Source organism: Cataglyphis hispanica, chromosome 14, assembly GCF_021464435.1.
Source record: "Cataglyphis hispanica isolate Lineage 1 chromosome 14, ULB_Chis1_1.0, whole genome shotgun sequence".
Classification (NCBI taxonomy): domain Eukaryota; kingdom Metazoa; phylum Arthropoda; class Insecta; order Hymenoptera; family Formicidae; genus Cataglyphis; species Cataglyphis hispanica.
This window is the reverse complement of record NC_065967.1, coordinates 951,047-965,173: the sequence shown is the minus strand read 5'-3', so window position 1 is coordinate 965,173 and position 14,127 is coordinate 951,047. Positions and strand designations below refer to the sequence as shown.

The window sequence follows — 14,127 nt, the reverse complement described above, 5'->3', positions numbered from 1 at the left end:
CGGTCGGCGTCGGCGCCGACGTCGTGGGACAACGGCGGCTTCGGCGCTTGACGTTCAGCGCTCCGCGAGGCGTCGGCCGTTTGACTGCGTTATCAGTAGTGGTGCCGTCATCCACGTGAGTAGGTGAAGGCTTTCGTTGTAATAGCTGCTCGACGACCTGGGTAAGCCTTGTTTTGACTGGATCCTCTCCCCCTGACACCCTCCCCCTTTCCACCCTCTTTTTTTTTCGAATCCCGCATCGACCGAGCCAGGTCGCGATTTTTCCATCCACCTTTTATCCGCATATTTTTCGCGAGCGGCGGTGACAGTCGCTCGTCGAACGGGGGGTTGATAAAACGTAGAATGGAAATTTTTGGCGAGATTCAAATAGAACGCCACTGGATAAGAGAGGGAGGGGAGAGAGAGACAGAATAGGTTTGTGAGGGAAACAGTTGTGACGTCTTATGTTTAATGTTTAATAAATCTGTATTTCGGGAATGCAATCGCCACTATTCTCGATTTAATATACGTTCCGCCGATAATCGCGAGATGACTCAATTGTTTTTCTTTTTCTTAGTTTAGCTAGAGAAGAATAGCCTCTCATCTTTCGCGTTATATGATCCCGCGACAAACGCCGAATTAATTCGGCGAAACATGGAGGCGATGTATGCGTATAATTATTATTATACGCGCGCGTGACTTATATAAAATAATAAAAGACATGAATTATGGAGAGGTTTAAATTATTCTTGTGTTTTTATATATGTATTTTTTTGCATCAAATGATTAAATGATTTATCATCGGCTGAATGACTGATATGTGTACGATGAGTTAAAAAATTAGAGACACTTTCTAAAAAATTAATTATAAAACTAGTAGATGGCATTTGCTAAGTAAGAAAAGAAAAATAATACTATACCACGGTTCAAGGAGGTATCAGATATAAACTTTGTAAACAAATACGTGATCTCTAGATAGGGTTCGTACGTTGGTGGAAGGTTAATTGGTCAGCTCCTCGGGTGGAACTATGTTTAGTAACAATTCTCTCTACAAGAGATGATATTCCTCTATTTTTATCTTATCATCGCCTTTCGCGTGTCGTCGCGGGTGAATTCCCTTCGTGTTTTTTTTTCTTTTTTTTTCGTAATAACGCGATCATAATGTACGCGCGGCATTTTCCAATCTATTAGTATATCCTACTTTAAGAGCATCGAAAGATTTTGAAAGTCCTTGCATCCTGTCTCGTAATGCGAATTTCGCTAATTCGCACGGTTGATCTAACCGCGTCGCAACGTTGCGATAATTGTACTCGACACGGCACTTGGCGACGTAGTTTCTTTTTTTTTGTTATGTCCGTCCTAGCCGAGTGTGTGCGCGGGATAGCAAATATTTGTACATGTGTGCGCGTTGCTCACTTTCCCGATGTAACACGTATCTTGAGACGCGCGAGAAAACCACCTAACGAGAGAATGTACTTAAATGTCGTCGAAATTCTTATAAATTCTTAGTAAGTATATTTGTTTTCTAAAAGACGTCATTCACAAGATTTTTTTTTTAATTTAGATATAAAATGTAAGCCTATATCATATGTGTATTTTGCTCTGCCAATGATAATCACTTTGGCCTGCATCATTAATATATGTTCTAACTTCAAGATGATGCTGGGGTTTATTCAATTCAACGAAACTTCACAATTTCGTTTTCTATCAAAATCGCGCCGACTGTTGTCTCGATTTTATTTCGCGCGACTGAATTCTATTCGCCGTTAAAATTAATATCTGAAAATCTTTGTTCCCTTTGACGGTTTTCGTCAATTTGAAATTTCGAGCTCGAAATATAACGAAAATAACAATGAAACACAACAATTCAGGCACGTGCTGGAGCGGGTCAAAAGTTCATCCTAAGCTCCGACGGGAATATGACGCGATGCACACCGACACGTGCATTTGACAGGTAAATACGTTGAAATGTAAATTTCGAGATTATCGAGAGATGTATGTATTGTCGAATGTCACGCCCTGTATCCACGCAACATGTATATGATGCCGTCCCATGTCGTTGTCGAAAAGATCGATACACATCGCGCAAACCCTCTTAAAATACTCACATCCTTGTGCGTAAAGTACGACACGCAGGCCCCGAATTTGTCAAAAGAAAGCTCGATCGACTCGACTTTGGGGCGCGGAACCGTAGAAACATGTTTCGAGCGATATTAAAAGCTTCTTAATCCGCGCGAGGGAAAATTTCAGTCAAATCTCATATCGAGGGATCTCTCTCTCCCTATCTCTGTTTTTCTGTTACAGAAGGTCTTCATCCTGAAAATGGGAACGTAAAGGATGCCGCAGATGAGGGCGGTTGATATTCTTCCTAAAGCCCGTCATATATCTTGGCCCGTTAATTAATTGGGCAATGACCAATGAGCACGCTTGGGATAAGTACAAACTAACATAACGGAAGGCGATCAGATCGTTTTCGCAAGTCATCGATCTTACATTATTTAGCGATCGATAGGATGGCATCGCGAGGGCAATCGAGAGTGTCGTCTAGTCGTATATTAACGGATTAATGTAACGCTCATTGCATTCACAAGCGAATCGACAATCGTAGCTGATTAATTAGTTATCCAATTAATATAAATATATAGAATATATATATATATATATAAACATACAAATATATAAACAAGCTATAGAGCGAAAATCACAATCTCTATTATTTGTTGAGCATCGACTATTGTATGTTGTTTAATTATTGATCGCCGGATCGATCATAAGTATATATATATCGATACACGAGTACCTTGCACATACGATAATTAATCAATTGTTAGAACAGCAGAAATCTAAAAGATTTATGTTCGAGATATATAGACACTTCGCATTGGAAGATTCAATATTGTGAAGGATTTAAAAATCTATCAGCGTGATAAAAATTCTACATACATATAAATCTTCTACCCCACGTCCAAACGTCCGACGATAAAAGAATCGGATAAGCATAATTGATCCAAGCGTCCGTATGAAGAAATACGAATTTATGTGGATTTAAAACTATAAAGAATTAAATATTTAAAAAAACACACAGTAGAGAATACACATACGTATATCTTTAAGAAATCAGAATCTCAATGATAAAACGGTCGGCAGAACTTTAGCGATCGAACGTAGTATAGTACGAATCGAAGATAATATCTCAGGCTCTACGGGAAACGGAGCCGCATAGAAAGATGCATAAGCAATGATTACTGACTAATTCGAATCGCGAACTTCTCACAAATAATGAATCTTGAGGTGGAATTGATCGCGGGGGTTATCAAAGGCGGTTCACCCCCCGCACATTTACCGGCACCAAGGCTCATCAAGATATTCATCGCCAGCGAAAGAGATGGTAAGTTCCAAAAATTTCGAAATTTCAACGAATTTCACTCAGTATGAAGTATATGAGATTAATATAAAATTTATTACAGAGTGTCTACTTATTTTTTATCACTAAAAATTACAAGAAAGATATATATACTTTATTTTAAAACGTTGAATGTATAAATATGTATAATATTTACATGTTTATAATATTTACATATACTCAATATTTTTTATTAAAAAAATATTGCATGCTTATAATATATTTTAAAAACATGTTTTTCTTTCGCAACCTGATTCATCAGCGAATTACTGATGACTGAAAAATTTTCAAAGAGAGAATTTTTTTTAGAAATTCTTTGAGTTGTCTTTTAAAAAATTTCCAATAAAATTTCATGAGCATTTCCTGATTTTTCCAGATAGAAAAAAAATCTTTAAGATTTCTAGGTTCTCTTTTTTTTAAGAGTAGACATTGCATTAGATAAATATCATCATATTGAATAAGATTTAATGTCCCTCAATAACGTTGCAATAAAATTGTCACATAAATGCGACAAAATCCATATAAAGCCTTTTTGGTAGAGAAAGGCTCTCAATAACGTGAAATTTAAATTCATTCGACATTTCAATTTCTGCCGGCTACAGATTTTACAGAAGAGCGCAAACAGCTGCTGGAGGTGATCGGTCCGGAACTGCAATCAATTTACGATGATATGGGAATCGAGGTCAGTAAGTGAATTCATTTATTTTAACGATCGTGTGTTCGTTGACCGCTTGCCTTGCGCAGGTGCTTCTGGTGGACATGCAATACGGAACCGATGATAACCCGGATACCAATCCACGTCTGGCGGAATTCTTCTTGGAGGAGATAAATGCGTCCCATCGACATTCTCGGGGATGCTTCCTCCTAGTAAGAAATATTCGGTGTCGCTATCGATCGGCAAAACGTCACCACATTTATTTTTCATTACCGCGTAGAATCAGAAATTGTATCCTTTCCCAAATATTATAATAGAATTTTCCGGTTATACTGCAATTACTACTGTACTATAGGAAAATATTTTAATATCTCATTCTGGCAAATGATTTCCCTTTTTCTCATTTTATTTCGCGAATATTTCTCTCACCACATTCTCTCTTTTTGTATTTTCTCTTCTAACATCTGCTAAAAATGCAGAGGTATAACGTTTGTCCATTTGTTATCCTTTCAGCTGTTGACGGGAACAAATTATACCGGAGGGTGGATACCAACGGAATTGAAAGAGGCTACTTTCCAAACGCTTCTTGCACATTGCGCTCTTCTTAAAGATTATTACGAGCACAACGAGGACTCTTATATTTTGAATGCTAATAGGTAACATTTAATGTTTAGAATCCTTCCCTTTTTCCATCTATTTTTGAACCACTACAAGTTGCGTATGAACAGCGTGCGAACTGCTCGGCGAGAATGGCAGAAGAATCAAGAACCGAGCCTACGGTTGGCGCTATGGACTGCCGCAGAATGTGCAATTGTGGAGCAACCGGACAATCAAGAGTTGAGATATATCTTGAAGAGTACAATGGAGCGGCAGCTGGAATACGGCCTAAGTGAGTAACGGTTTAAGATATTTACCATATCTCTAAAATATAAAATTAGACATGTGGAGATCCATAAGAGTGATTACTATTCCGATATATCTTGTATGCACGTCATATCTTTGCAAGATCAATATATAAATAACGTAACACGGATCGAATTACCGTCACTGCTCCCGCTATCAATATTTGATCGACTCTCATACGGTGACACGACAATATGGCATGACATATTTCAGGATTGCTTCGATCTACTATAACGGCGGATTCTGTCGAACTTTTTCTTTAAAAATAGGAGATATGCTGATCTTTTAGGTCAAGTATAAAGTTTCCTGCTTAAATTACTCTTTGTCAAACGCGATGATTATTCTGTACGTCATAACAAGAGGCTTTTATAGGCGAAAGTTAGAAATTAAGCCATTTTGTGACTACGTTTAACATCGCGTTAATTCGTTTTTCACTTAGGAAATTTAATCGCTGCTCGAGACGAATTATTTTTAGCCATCTCGTCGGCTAAAAGGAGATTTATTCTCTGAATATTCCAATTTTGTATTGCGATTAATTGAGTTAGCGATCAAAATTTTGAAATATTTATAAAAATAATTTTTGAATGTTTGACGTACATGAAGGATACGAGTGTTTGAAACAAATTCTGAAGCTCTCATATATTGCTATAGGCTATAAGTATATACATGCTACAAAAGACACACACAGAAATATTAATAATTTACCGATGGTATAATCGTTGGAGCATTGCTATCAGGTTTAGACCAGCAGGGCTTGGGAATAATGGCTGTGATACGCGAATGGACGGGCAATAACGCGCCGAAATATACATCAGCTGCTGAGAAACTCAAAGATCGCGTTCAAACTATTCTGCCCCACGATAACGTGCTGCATTTACATGTGGAATATCGTAATGGCAGTATTGATACCGACTACGACGTTCACGATGAGTACCTTGGAAAGCTTCGAGAACTAATATTGGACAGGCTACAGCAGCTGGTGAACGCATCCGTAGAAGCTGATCCAGAAATCAAAAGTCGCAAGAAGATGGTTCAGGAAGTCTACGCCGAAAGTATGGCGAATTTCGCTCTCCTTCGAGAATTACCGTTGGCTGATGAGAATGATGAAGCTGTAGAGCGAGTGAAAGAGCTTATCCTTGCAGGTATAGTAAACTTTACATTTACAAAATGACAATATATAATTGCGGGATAATAAGAAAAAAAGATGTAAAAGTCATGCTTTATATATGTATATATATATTCGTATATATACCTTTAGGCAAGGAGCATAAACACGGGCCTATTCTAATTTATGGACCCAAATCCTCCGGCAAATCCTCCATTCTCGCGCGTGTCTATCAGAACTCACCTGACTGGCTCTCGACACCGACACTTCGCATCGTCCGATTGTGCACTGCAACACCTCGATCCGCCTACAGCCTGGAACTTCTTCGCATTCTTTGTCAACACGTTGGTTTTCTTTCCGGTAACAACGATGGTAATCTACCGCGCGACGCCTCCTTTGATCCACTCTACCTCAACAATTGGTTCAGCCTCATCATGCGCCACATTGAGGAGCATCCACTTCCAGATCAATTAATTATTCTCCTCGATGACCTTCATCGCTTCCATCCGCTCGAGTGCGATATTGTCGCTGCCTTGTCTTGGTTACCGCTTTCTCTTCCCGCGGGTGTCCATTTCGTCGCCACTTCCGCGCTTCCGCCTGAGGGAATGCGTCTCACGCCGCTTCAGAAGGATCGTCTGCGCAGCACTGATATTCTCGTCGATCTATCCGGGCGCGTATGTGCAACGCCACGCATCGACGCCACTCTGGAGCACTTGGAGGAGCTTGTTGGACTCGACGCTGCTAATCGGATTGCCTCGATTCTCGCTTGCACTGAGTATGGTCTGTCGGAAACAGAAATACTCGAATTGATCATGCCTACTGGAGGAGAAGAACCTTTGCTTCTGGAGGAGAGCCAATTTAATTTCGCGACTTGGTGCTTGGTCAGAAGAACATTCGCGCCGTGGCTCAAAGTAAGTCACGATCGATCTTGTAGCGGGTGTAGATTAGACGACACAAATCGACACAGAAATGGTCTTTAATTTTTTTCTACAATTTACATTTTTATATTGTCTTTCATATATTTTTATTTTATAAAATATTTTTTTAGGTACGAGTGATGAGTGGACGATTGATGTTCTCCTGGCGCAGTCAATTTCGCGAAGTCGTTCTTAGAAAATATCTTTCGAATCAAGATGTGTCTCGCGGCTACCACGCAGAACTGGCCGCTCTTCTTCTCCGAGGATGCCGAAGATGGCTCCGATAAATCACCGAAGAATGCAGCCTCCTCGCCCGTCGTCAAAGAAACCCCGTTTCAAAGCGCGCCACAAACGCAGGATATCACATATACGCTTCGACATGTTGAAGAAGCGTGGCTGCATCTTTTGCGAGCTTCCGATGTGGATAAGCTGAAAAAACTCGCCGTCTGCGCATTCGATTTTCTTCTTGCGGCTGTTCAAATGGTCTCCGTAAGCTATCTTCGATGCGTTCTTGAACATGCCAGGCGGTATCTCCTCGAACGCGACTTGGAACTCGTATATTATGCCGTGAGGAAATCCAGTGATGTCCTTACCAGAGATCCGCTTCAGCTCGCCGCTCAACTCATCTGCTGGTTAAGGCCGGTTGCTGAAGACGGCGGTGATCTCGTGAGTCTTTTTTATCATCAATCTTTTAATAATAAAATAAAGAGGCTATCAACTTGCAAATAGAAAAGAGCTTATTTTATCGCTTTATTAAGGTTAGTAGAATGGTTATGGCGGCTATGGCTTGGTGCGATGGTTACACCGCTCCCTTGCTCGTGCCCCTGAATGGATGGCTACAACCACCTCTGCCATTGCAAATCCGAGCAATTACGTGTCCTCAAGGGGTCAAGTTAATTGAGGCGGCTCCATCCGGTCAACACGTTGTCGTTGTGCCTCCGCAAGGAGACGCTCAATTATGGCACGTGATGTCGAGTCAGCTCGTTCATACATTCAAAGGTAAAGACAGAAATGTCATTTAATCTAAATTAATAGATTATTTGCAATATTGTTTTTTATTTTACTCCGAGTTTCAAGGATGTCCTACCGCTTCTCCATTATAATCTTTTATAATCTTTTATAAAAATATTAATTAATAATTTAATTTCTTTTTTTCTAGGACATTCTAGCTCAATCTCGTGTTTAGCTGTCACTCATCAATCACAGTATCTGCTAACTGGCTCCGAGGACACTTCCATTATTGTTTGGGATATGAAGGATCTTATCATGAAACGCCGGATTTGCGAGCACATTGCACCAGTTCTCACTTTAACAACGGCTCTCAACAATTCTGTTATTGTGAGTGGTGGTGAAGATTCCAGAATTATCGCAACTAGCCTGCTCACTGGCGAGGTTCTAATGAAAGTTGATCATCATCGTGGTCCTGTCACAACTATTCGCGTTGATTCAGCGGGGGAAGTCTTGGTTTCAGGATCAATCGACGGAACTGTGTGCCTTTGGTCTTTGGAAAGCTTCACTCTTCTCAATAGCATTATTCTTCCTTCTCCAGTGATCATGTTAGACGTGTCCGCAGATTCAGTTTTTCTTCTAGCCGCTTGTGAAGATCAAAAGCTCTATTTGAGGTCTTTGGCAACAGGCACGGAGATTCACACGCTTAGAGGACATCAAGGACCAGTTAAAAGTCTCTGTTTGGCGAAGGATTGTAGAAGAGCTATTGCTGGTGGTACCGAAGGCAGAGTATCCGTGTTCGATATGCATAGTGGAAAGTTGACTAGAACTTTACCCGCTAATCCATCGGCAAGCGTCACTTCAGTTAAGGTGATTAAATAAGAAATCATAGTACATCATTTTTTTTCTCATTTATGCCAATTTCGATATAGTTCTTTATTTTGTTCAATCTCTATAACATTTCTATTTTTATTTCTCAGGTAACTGAGAAAGATGATTTTCTGATAACTGGCGGAGGAGGCCGCGTGACTTATTGGAGTTTCCGCGGTGAAGAACCACCACCGAAACCGCAGAAACCTGGAAAGCAGGATTCTCTACAACCTCATACCGCGCCGATATCCTGCTTAGATATCTCTAGGGATGGCGTAATGGCAGTCACCGGCGGTGTAGATTCTTTAGTTAATTTATGGCAGCTAAACACTCATGAGTTGTCATCCACATTGGAAGGTCATATCGCAAGTGTCACTTGTATCGCATTTTCTGCGTCAGGACTTTTTGTCGCATCTGGTACGTGTTTTTACAAAACAATATTTTTTTATGATCTAAATTTTGCTGTAATGTAATTGTATTAAATAAAATATATATAAATTTCTTTAGGATCTGAGGATAAGACAGTGCGCGTGTGGGGTTTGACACTGGGACTTGTCGTAGCTACGTTTAGGCATCAGGCGCCAGTGACCGCTGTCACCGCTATGCTGGATGGAAGGAGAGTGGTCAGTTCGGATCGAGCTGGTGTTATCAGAGTATGGGCAGCAGATAATGGCACATTGATTCAGTCTGTTTGCGGACCTGGACGATGTTTTGCTGTCGCATCCGATATGAGGTAAGACAAAAACAGATTTGTTTAACCTTTTTTATACTGAAATATTTTTTTATCTTGCTTTTCTATCTAGATTTGTTCCTTACATTTCTATATTATTGTTTGAACAATATATATCTTTGATTGCTATTTCGTATTAACGCCTTTTAACTCAATCAATTTGTTACTTTAGATATGCAGTATGCGGATCTGGCGATAATCAAGTGCGTATACTCAGTCTGGGCGTCGGCCCCGAAGAAAAGCATTCGGTGTCGCATTCGCAAGATATCACATGTTTGATAGCAACACCCGATTCTCAGTACCTGATTACTGGCTCCCGTGACATGAGCCTAAAAGTGTGGCAACTGGTCGGCGGTAAACTTTCTCAGGTGTTAGTTGGCCATACCGACCACGTGACTTGCGTTGCAGTCGCGGTGCTCGACAAGTCTATAGTGGTATCTGGCTCCAGAGACGCCAATTTAATCGTTTGGGACATCAACACCGGAGCTGATTTGCATACTCTCACGGGCCATCTGGGTTACGTGACCTGTGTGCGTCTCTCCGCCGACGGCACTCTGGCTGTTTCCGGAAGCGAAGACAAAAGCCTCATCGTCTGGGATACCAAGAAAGGCACTTCGCTCAGTTCAATCATGCTACACATACCAGTATTAGGGATCGAGATGTCTACCGATTGTTCTAGGATGGCAGTGCATTTATTGGAACATAAATGCTTGCCTATTCTATGTCTGCACAATACTCCTGCGCAATATGTCAAGCTGCCGTTATATGTGGCGCCGCGGGATTTGAGACCGCCAGGACCGAAGCGACCTACTAGGAGATTACTGAAGAAAGAGGTGTCCTTAGATACTTATACCTGGCAACGAAAGTATGGACATCTTACATCAGGTTATCATTTTTATATAATTTTAATATATTGCTCAAGAGAATCGTGTAAACAAATTTAAAAAAAAATATTCAGATGTACGAATTTAGTTTATGTGACATTTTTGCATTTATTTTTAGATATCAGAGTTTCGAATATCGAGAAACGTCGTTTTAGCGTTAGCGCATCTATGGAAGAGATCAGCAAGGCAGGTTTAGCCAGTTCTCAATCTGGTCTAGGTCCTGAACAAGCCGCTTTAGCGCAATCTCAACATTTTGATCAACTGGAGGCGCTTTGGAACAAGCAATCGCCGCCGCCAAGACCACGTGGCCTAGTCCGAACATTAACTAAGCAAAGTTCACTCCAGGCTACCCGAATATCCGATTCCGAAGAAGAAGGTAAGCACTTATAACACTTTTACTTGTCAGTTTATTTTGGCTTATTGTTTACATGAGTATATACGAAGATCAAGTTAAAAATGATAGGATATTGTATTACAGATATACCCGATTAAATGGCAGAATACTTTCCATCGACAACTTTCACGATTGATTGTCGAATATATTTAAGCTACAAAATGTCCTTCCGTGTCATTCGATGCAATAAATAAAGATATCCCCAGAGATAATAGATTAGCAACAAAATACAAGACTTGTTTTATATATTATTATCGCACTTTTCAATTCCATAATAATTTACCAATATACCTGATACTTTATTTATTTTATTTTGTTATGTTTATTATTTCAAATAAAATTCTCAATGTTATATGTATACGATATTTAAAAAAAAGATAGCTGTTATACCAGTTACAAAAATATCAATTTTTCTGATAATTTGTTTCTCATCTGCATGTATGTGCAGTTTGATAATATTTTGCGAGAATTTTCCATGCTTTTGGCGCCATGAAGCCTTCGGGAGGATCTTCACCATTTTTGGCCAAAGCTAAAAGAAACAATATTTTTGTGAACCTTGCGGAGTTATGTGTATATGTATGAAAGCCATGTGAAAATAGTATAAAAATTATTTGACTTATAATAGATAATTAAAACAAAAGAAAGAGATATATATTTATGTATATATACCGCGCATTTTGGTGCCAGAAATAAAAATAAAGTCTTGCTGCCGTTCAGCTTCAAAGAAAGACATTTTCTTCGCTTTGATGTCGTAAGCGGCTACTCTAAAAGGAATAATTTCAAGATTCTGTAAGCCCGGCGCTGTTGAAAGGACGCGCGCACCATGAGTGGCGTCGTAAAGATTGCCGTCCGGTGTGACGGATTTATCAGGATGCGGCACGCCGGCAGGATCCCTGCCAACGATGTAGAAATTTGCCCCTGCAATCATGCGAGCTTTTGCATGCCATTGCACCTAAAAAATGCAAATTAAATAAAAAATTTAGCATTTTTTAATACATTAACAAGTTTTGCATATTTAAAAGGTATTGGACGTAACAGAAGTATTGTTTAACAAAATAATTTAAAAATACTATATACTGACCTCTGTAGGACCGGCGTAACACATCGGACTCGGGAAAATAGCAAGAATAGTATCCTTATGCAAGATCCCTTCTTCGAGGATAGCTTGATGTTGTTGTATTCTGATTGGTAAAGGAACATCATCATCTTTAGTCCACCCACCTAAAGGATGCAGGAGAAGAACTGGTTTCTTGAAGCCACGCTCCTCGACGAGGTACCTTCTAGTATCCTGAAATGCAACAAGATTATCTATGCAAATCTGACAAGCAAACATTTCTGTTTGCACGGAGAGAACTTTGTTATTTTGTACAAAAAAATTCAACAGCATCCACCAACTTGTATCAGCAGCGCATGTCCATTGTGTATCGGATTTCGTAGTTGGAAAGCAAAAACCGCATCGGCGCCAATCTCCTGACATTTGTCCCTGATCTCGTTAGGCGTTAGCCTGTAATGATCTAGACCGTCATTCCATCGAATTCTTTCAATTACTTCCAAATCACCGCCGACTAGCCAATCGCCGGATTCCCGAATTATTCTGACGTACGGATGCCTAGGATCGTTGGTACCGAATTGTCGACAGCAACGTTCTTCCTTGCGATGATGATAAAATTCCGGATTGCGTAAGATTGCAAGATCTTTATCTTGGTATCTGAGAACGAGCGCATTTGCATTGAAATAGCGTTCCTTATCAGCAGTGCTTACGGCAAGAACAATGGGGATTGATTGGTTGATTTGAATCCCATTTTCATACAAACAGTTAAAATGCTGTGTCTATATGAGAAAAAAAAGTAATTTAATTCATATATTCATTTTTATAATGTTTATTAATTTTGTAAGACATAGAGCTATTATATAGGATAGAATAAGTTCAAACCTACTTGAAGATACTCATTCTCCCTCATAAATCCTTTCAGAGGCGCCGCCCATCCTTCAGCGAGAACTTGCACCCATTGCATATCTATCTCTCCGATCTCCAAGGCTGGAAGTGTTCTCATTTCCTTCCGGACATCTTCTATTCTATCCTCTTTCACGAATAATTCCTGGAAAGGTTGCTTGGATTCATCCAACTTTGGTATAATATGTTTACGTTGGAGAAAATCGATGATGAGATCAGTGGATTGTCGAACAGTCGCGTTCTCCGTGTTGACGACGAGATCAGGCGTGATGGGTACATCGTAATTCTGATCGATACCGGTGAAACCTTTAATGATACCCTGGCGAGCCTTCTTATAAAGCCCCTTGACGTCACGGGATTCGCATACTTGGAGAGATGCCTCGACGAATATCTCGAAGAAGGGCAAATCGGCGTTTTTGTGAATCTCGCGTGCCATTTTTCGATCCGTCGCGAACGGCGATACGAAGCTGCAGAGGGTGATGATGCCAGCATCTGCGAAGAGTCTCGCGACTTCGGCGACGCGACGCACATTCTCCTCGCGATCCTCTTTACTGAAGCCAAGATTGCGATTTAGACCGGTGCGCATATTATCCCCATCCAAACTGTACGCAGGAATTCCCTTTTGTTCGAGGAATAATTATTAAATTTTAATACATTGCAAAATAAAGCGATGAAATTGAATTATAAGATAAATATATTTGATTAAAACATGAAAGCTTTTTAAAAGAAATTTGAAATAATTTTTAATATCTACTTCGAAATTTTTTAATAAGTTATCAGCTACGTTGTGTATGGGAAAGCGATCGCCTGCGAAACGTACTTGAGAAACAAGATATTCTTCAAGCTGGAAAGAAACGGAAGTCTTCCCGGCACCGGAAAGTCCCGTCATCCAAATTGTGCAACCACGAAATCCTTGAACAGAACCGATTACTTGTCCCCGTTTCGCTCTAGACACATGATGCACCTGCGATGATACATTAGTCGCTGTTGCCTGCGCCTGCGATCGAATACATTTATATTTTTATTTACATTAATTTTTATTCTTTTATACTTAATATCATCAAAATCCATCGGCGCATTATATCTTTTTATTTCATTATAATTATATTTTTTTAATAATATATAATAATTTTATTTTTTATTGCCTCACCTCTTTCGGGGAATCCGAAATTTCCAGAATCGACTGCGCAAAAATTCCCATCTTTTTCGACGCTCTTTGTTTATTCTCTTATTTATTTATCTTTTTTATTAATGAATTGTAATTGCTGATCTCTCTTCCCGTATGGCGTTTTAATTAATGAATTAGCGTGAGACACGATACATGTGAAACGTACGACGGTCTGTAGAAAACTGTTGATCTCTTGTACGAAATGTAAACTGCAGCG

General features: G+C 39.8%; 2 protein-coding genes across 2 annotated transcripts; one reads left to right on the top strand and one right to left on the bottom strand.

The window, feature by feature from the left end:
• Positions 1–11,000, top strand: LOC126854360 (protein qui-1). Its single transcript, XM_050600972.1, is given in 17 exon segments — positions 1–161; positions 2,284–3,367; positions 3,985–4,064; positions 4,127–4,249; positions 4,551–4,693; positions 4,766–4,926; positions 5,678–6,082; positions 6,199–6,956; positions 7,094–7,209; positions 7,211–7,628; positions 7,721–7,961; positions 8,122–8,780; positions 8,891–9,197; positions 9,288–9,513; positions 9,683–10,395; positions 10,513–10,770; positions 10,873–11,000. Coding segments are annotated over 16 exon segments (4,731 nt in total). The 5' UTR covers positions 1–161; positions 2,284–3,258; the 3' UTR covers positions 10,887–11,000.
• A 134-nt stretch (positions 11,001–11,134) lies between these two features.
• LOC126854365 (bifunctional 3'-phosphoadenosine 5'-phosphosulfate synthase-like) lies at positions 11,135–14,048 on the bottom strand. Its single transcript, XM_050600979.1, has 7 exons — positions 13,893–14,048; positions 13,563–13,739; positions 12,726–13,361; positions 12,184–12,618; positions 11,870–12,076; positions 11,458–11,740; positions 11,135–11,317 (listed from the first exon to the last, which is right to left on the bottom strand). Exons 1-7 carry the CDS (start codon positions 13,941–13,943, stop codon positions 11,217–11,219), a joined length of 1,890 nt encoding a protein of 629 aa, XP_050456936.1. The 5' UTR covers positions 13,944–14,048; the 3' UTR covers positions 11,135–11,216.
• Positions 14,049–14,127: the final 79 nt, after the last annotated feature.

Excerpts from the sequence above, each read along its gene's own strand:
- LOC126854365 (XM_050600979.1), bottom strand. The coding sequence starts at position 13,943 with ATGGGAATTTTTGCGCAGTCGATTCTGGAAATTTCGGATTCCCCGAAA. Across the intron at positions 12,077-12,183 it reads GACATGCGCTGCTGATACAA|GATACTAGAAGGTACCTCGT; the intron begins GTTGGTGGATGC and ends GTTGCATTTCAG. Across the intron at positions 11,741-11,869 it reads GTTACGCCGGTCCTACAGAG|GTGCAATGGCATGCAAAAGC; the intron begins GTCAGTATATAG and ends TGCATTTTTTAG.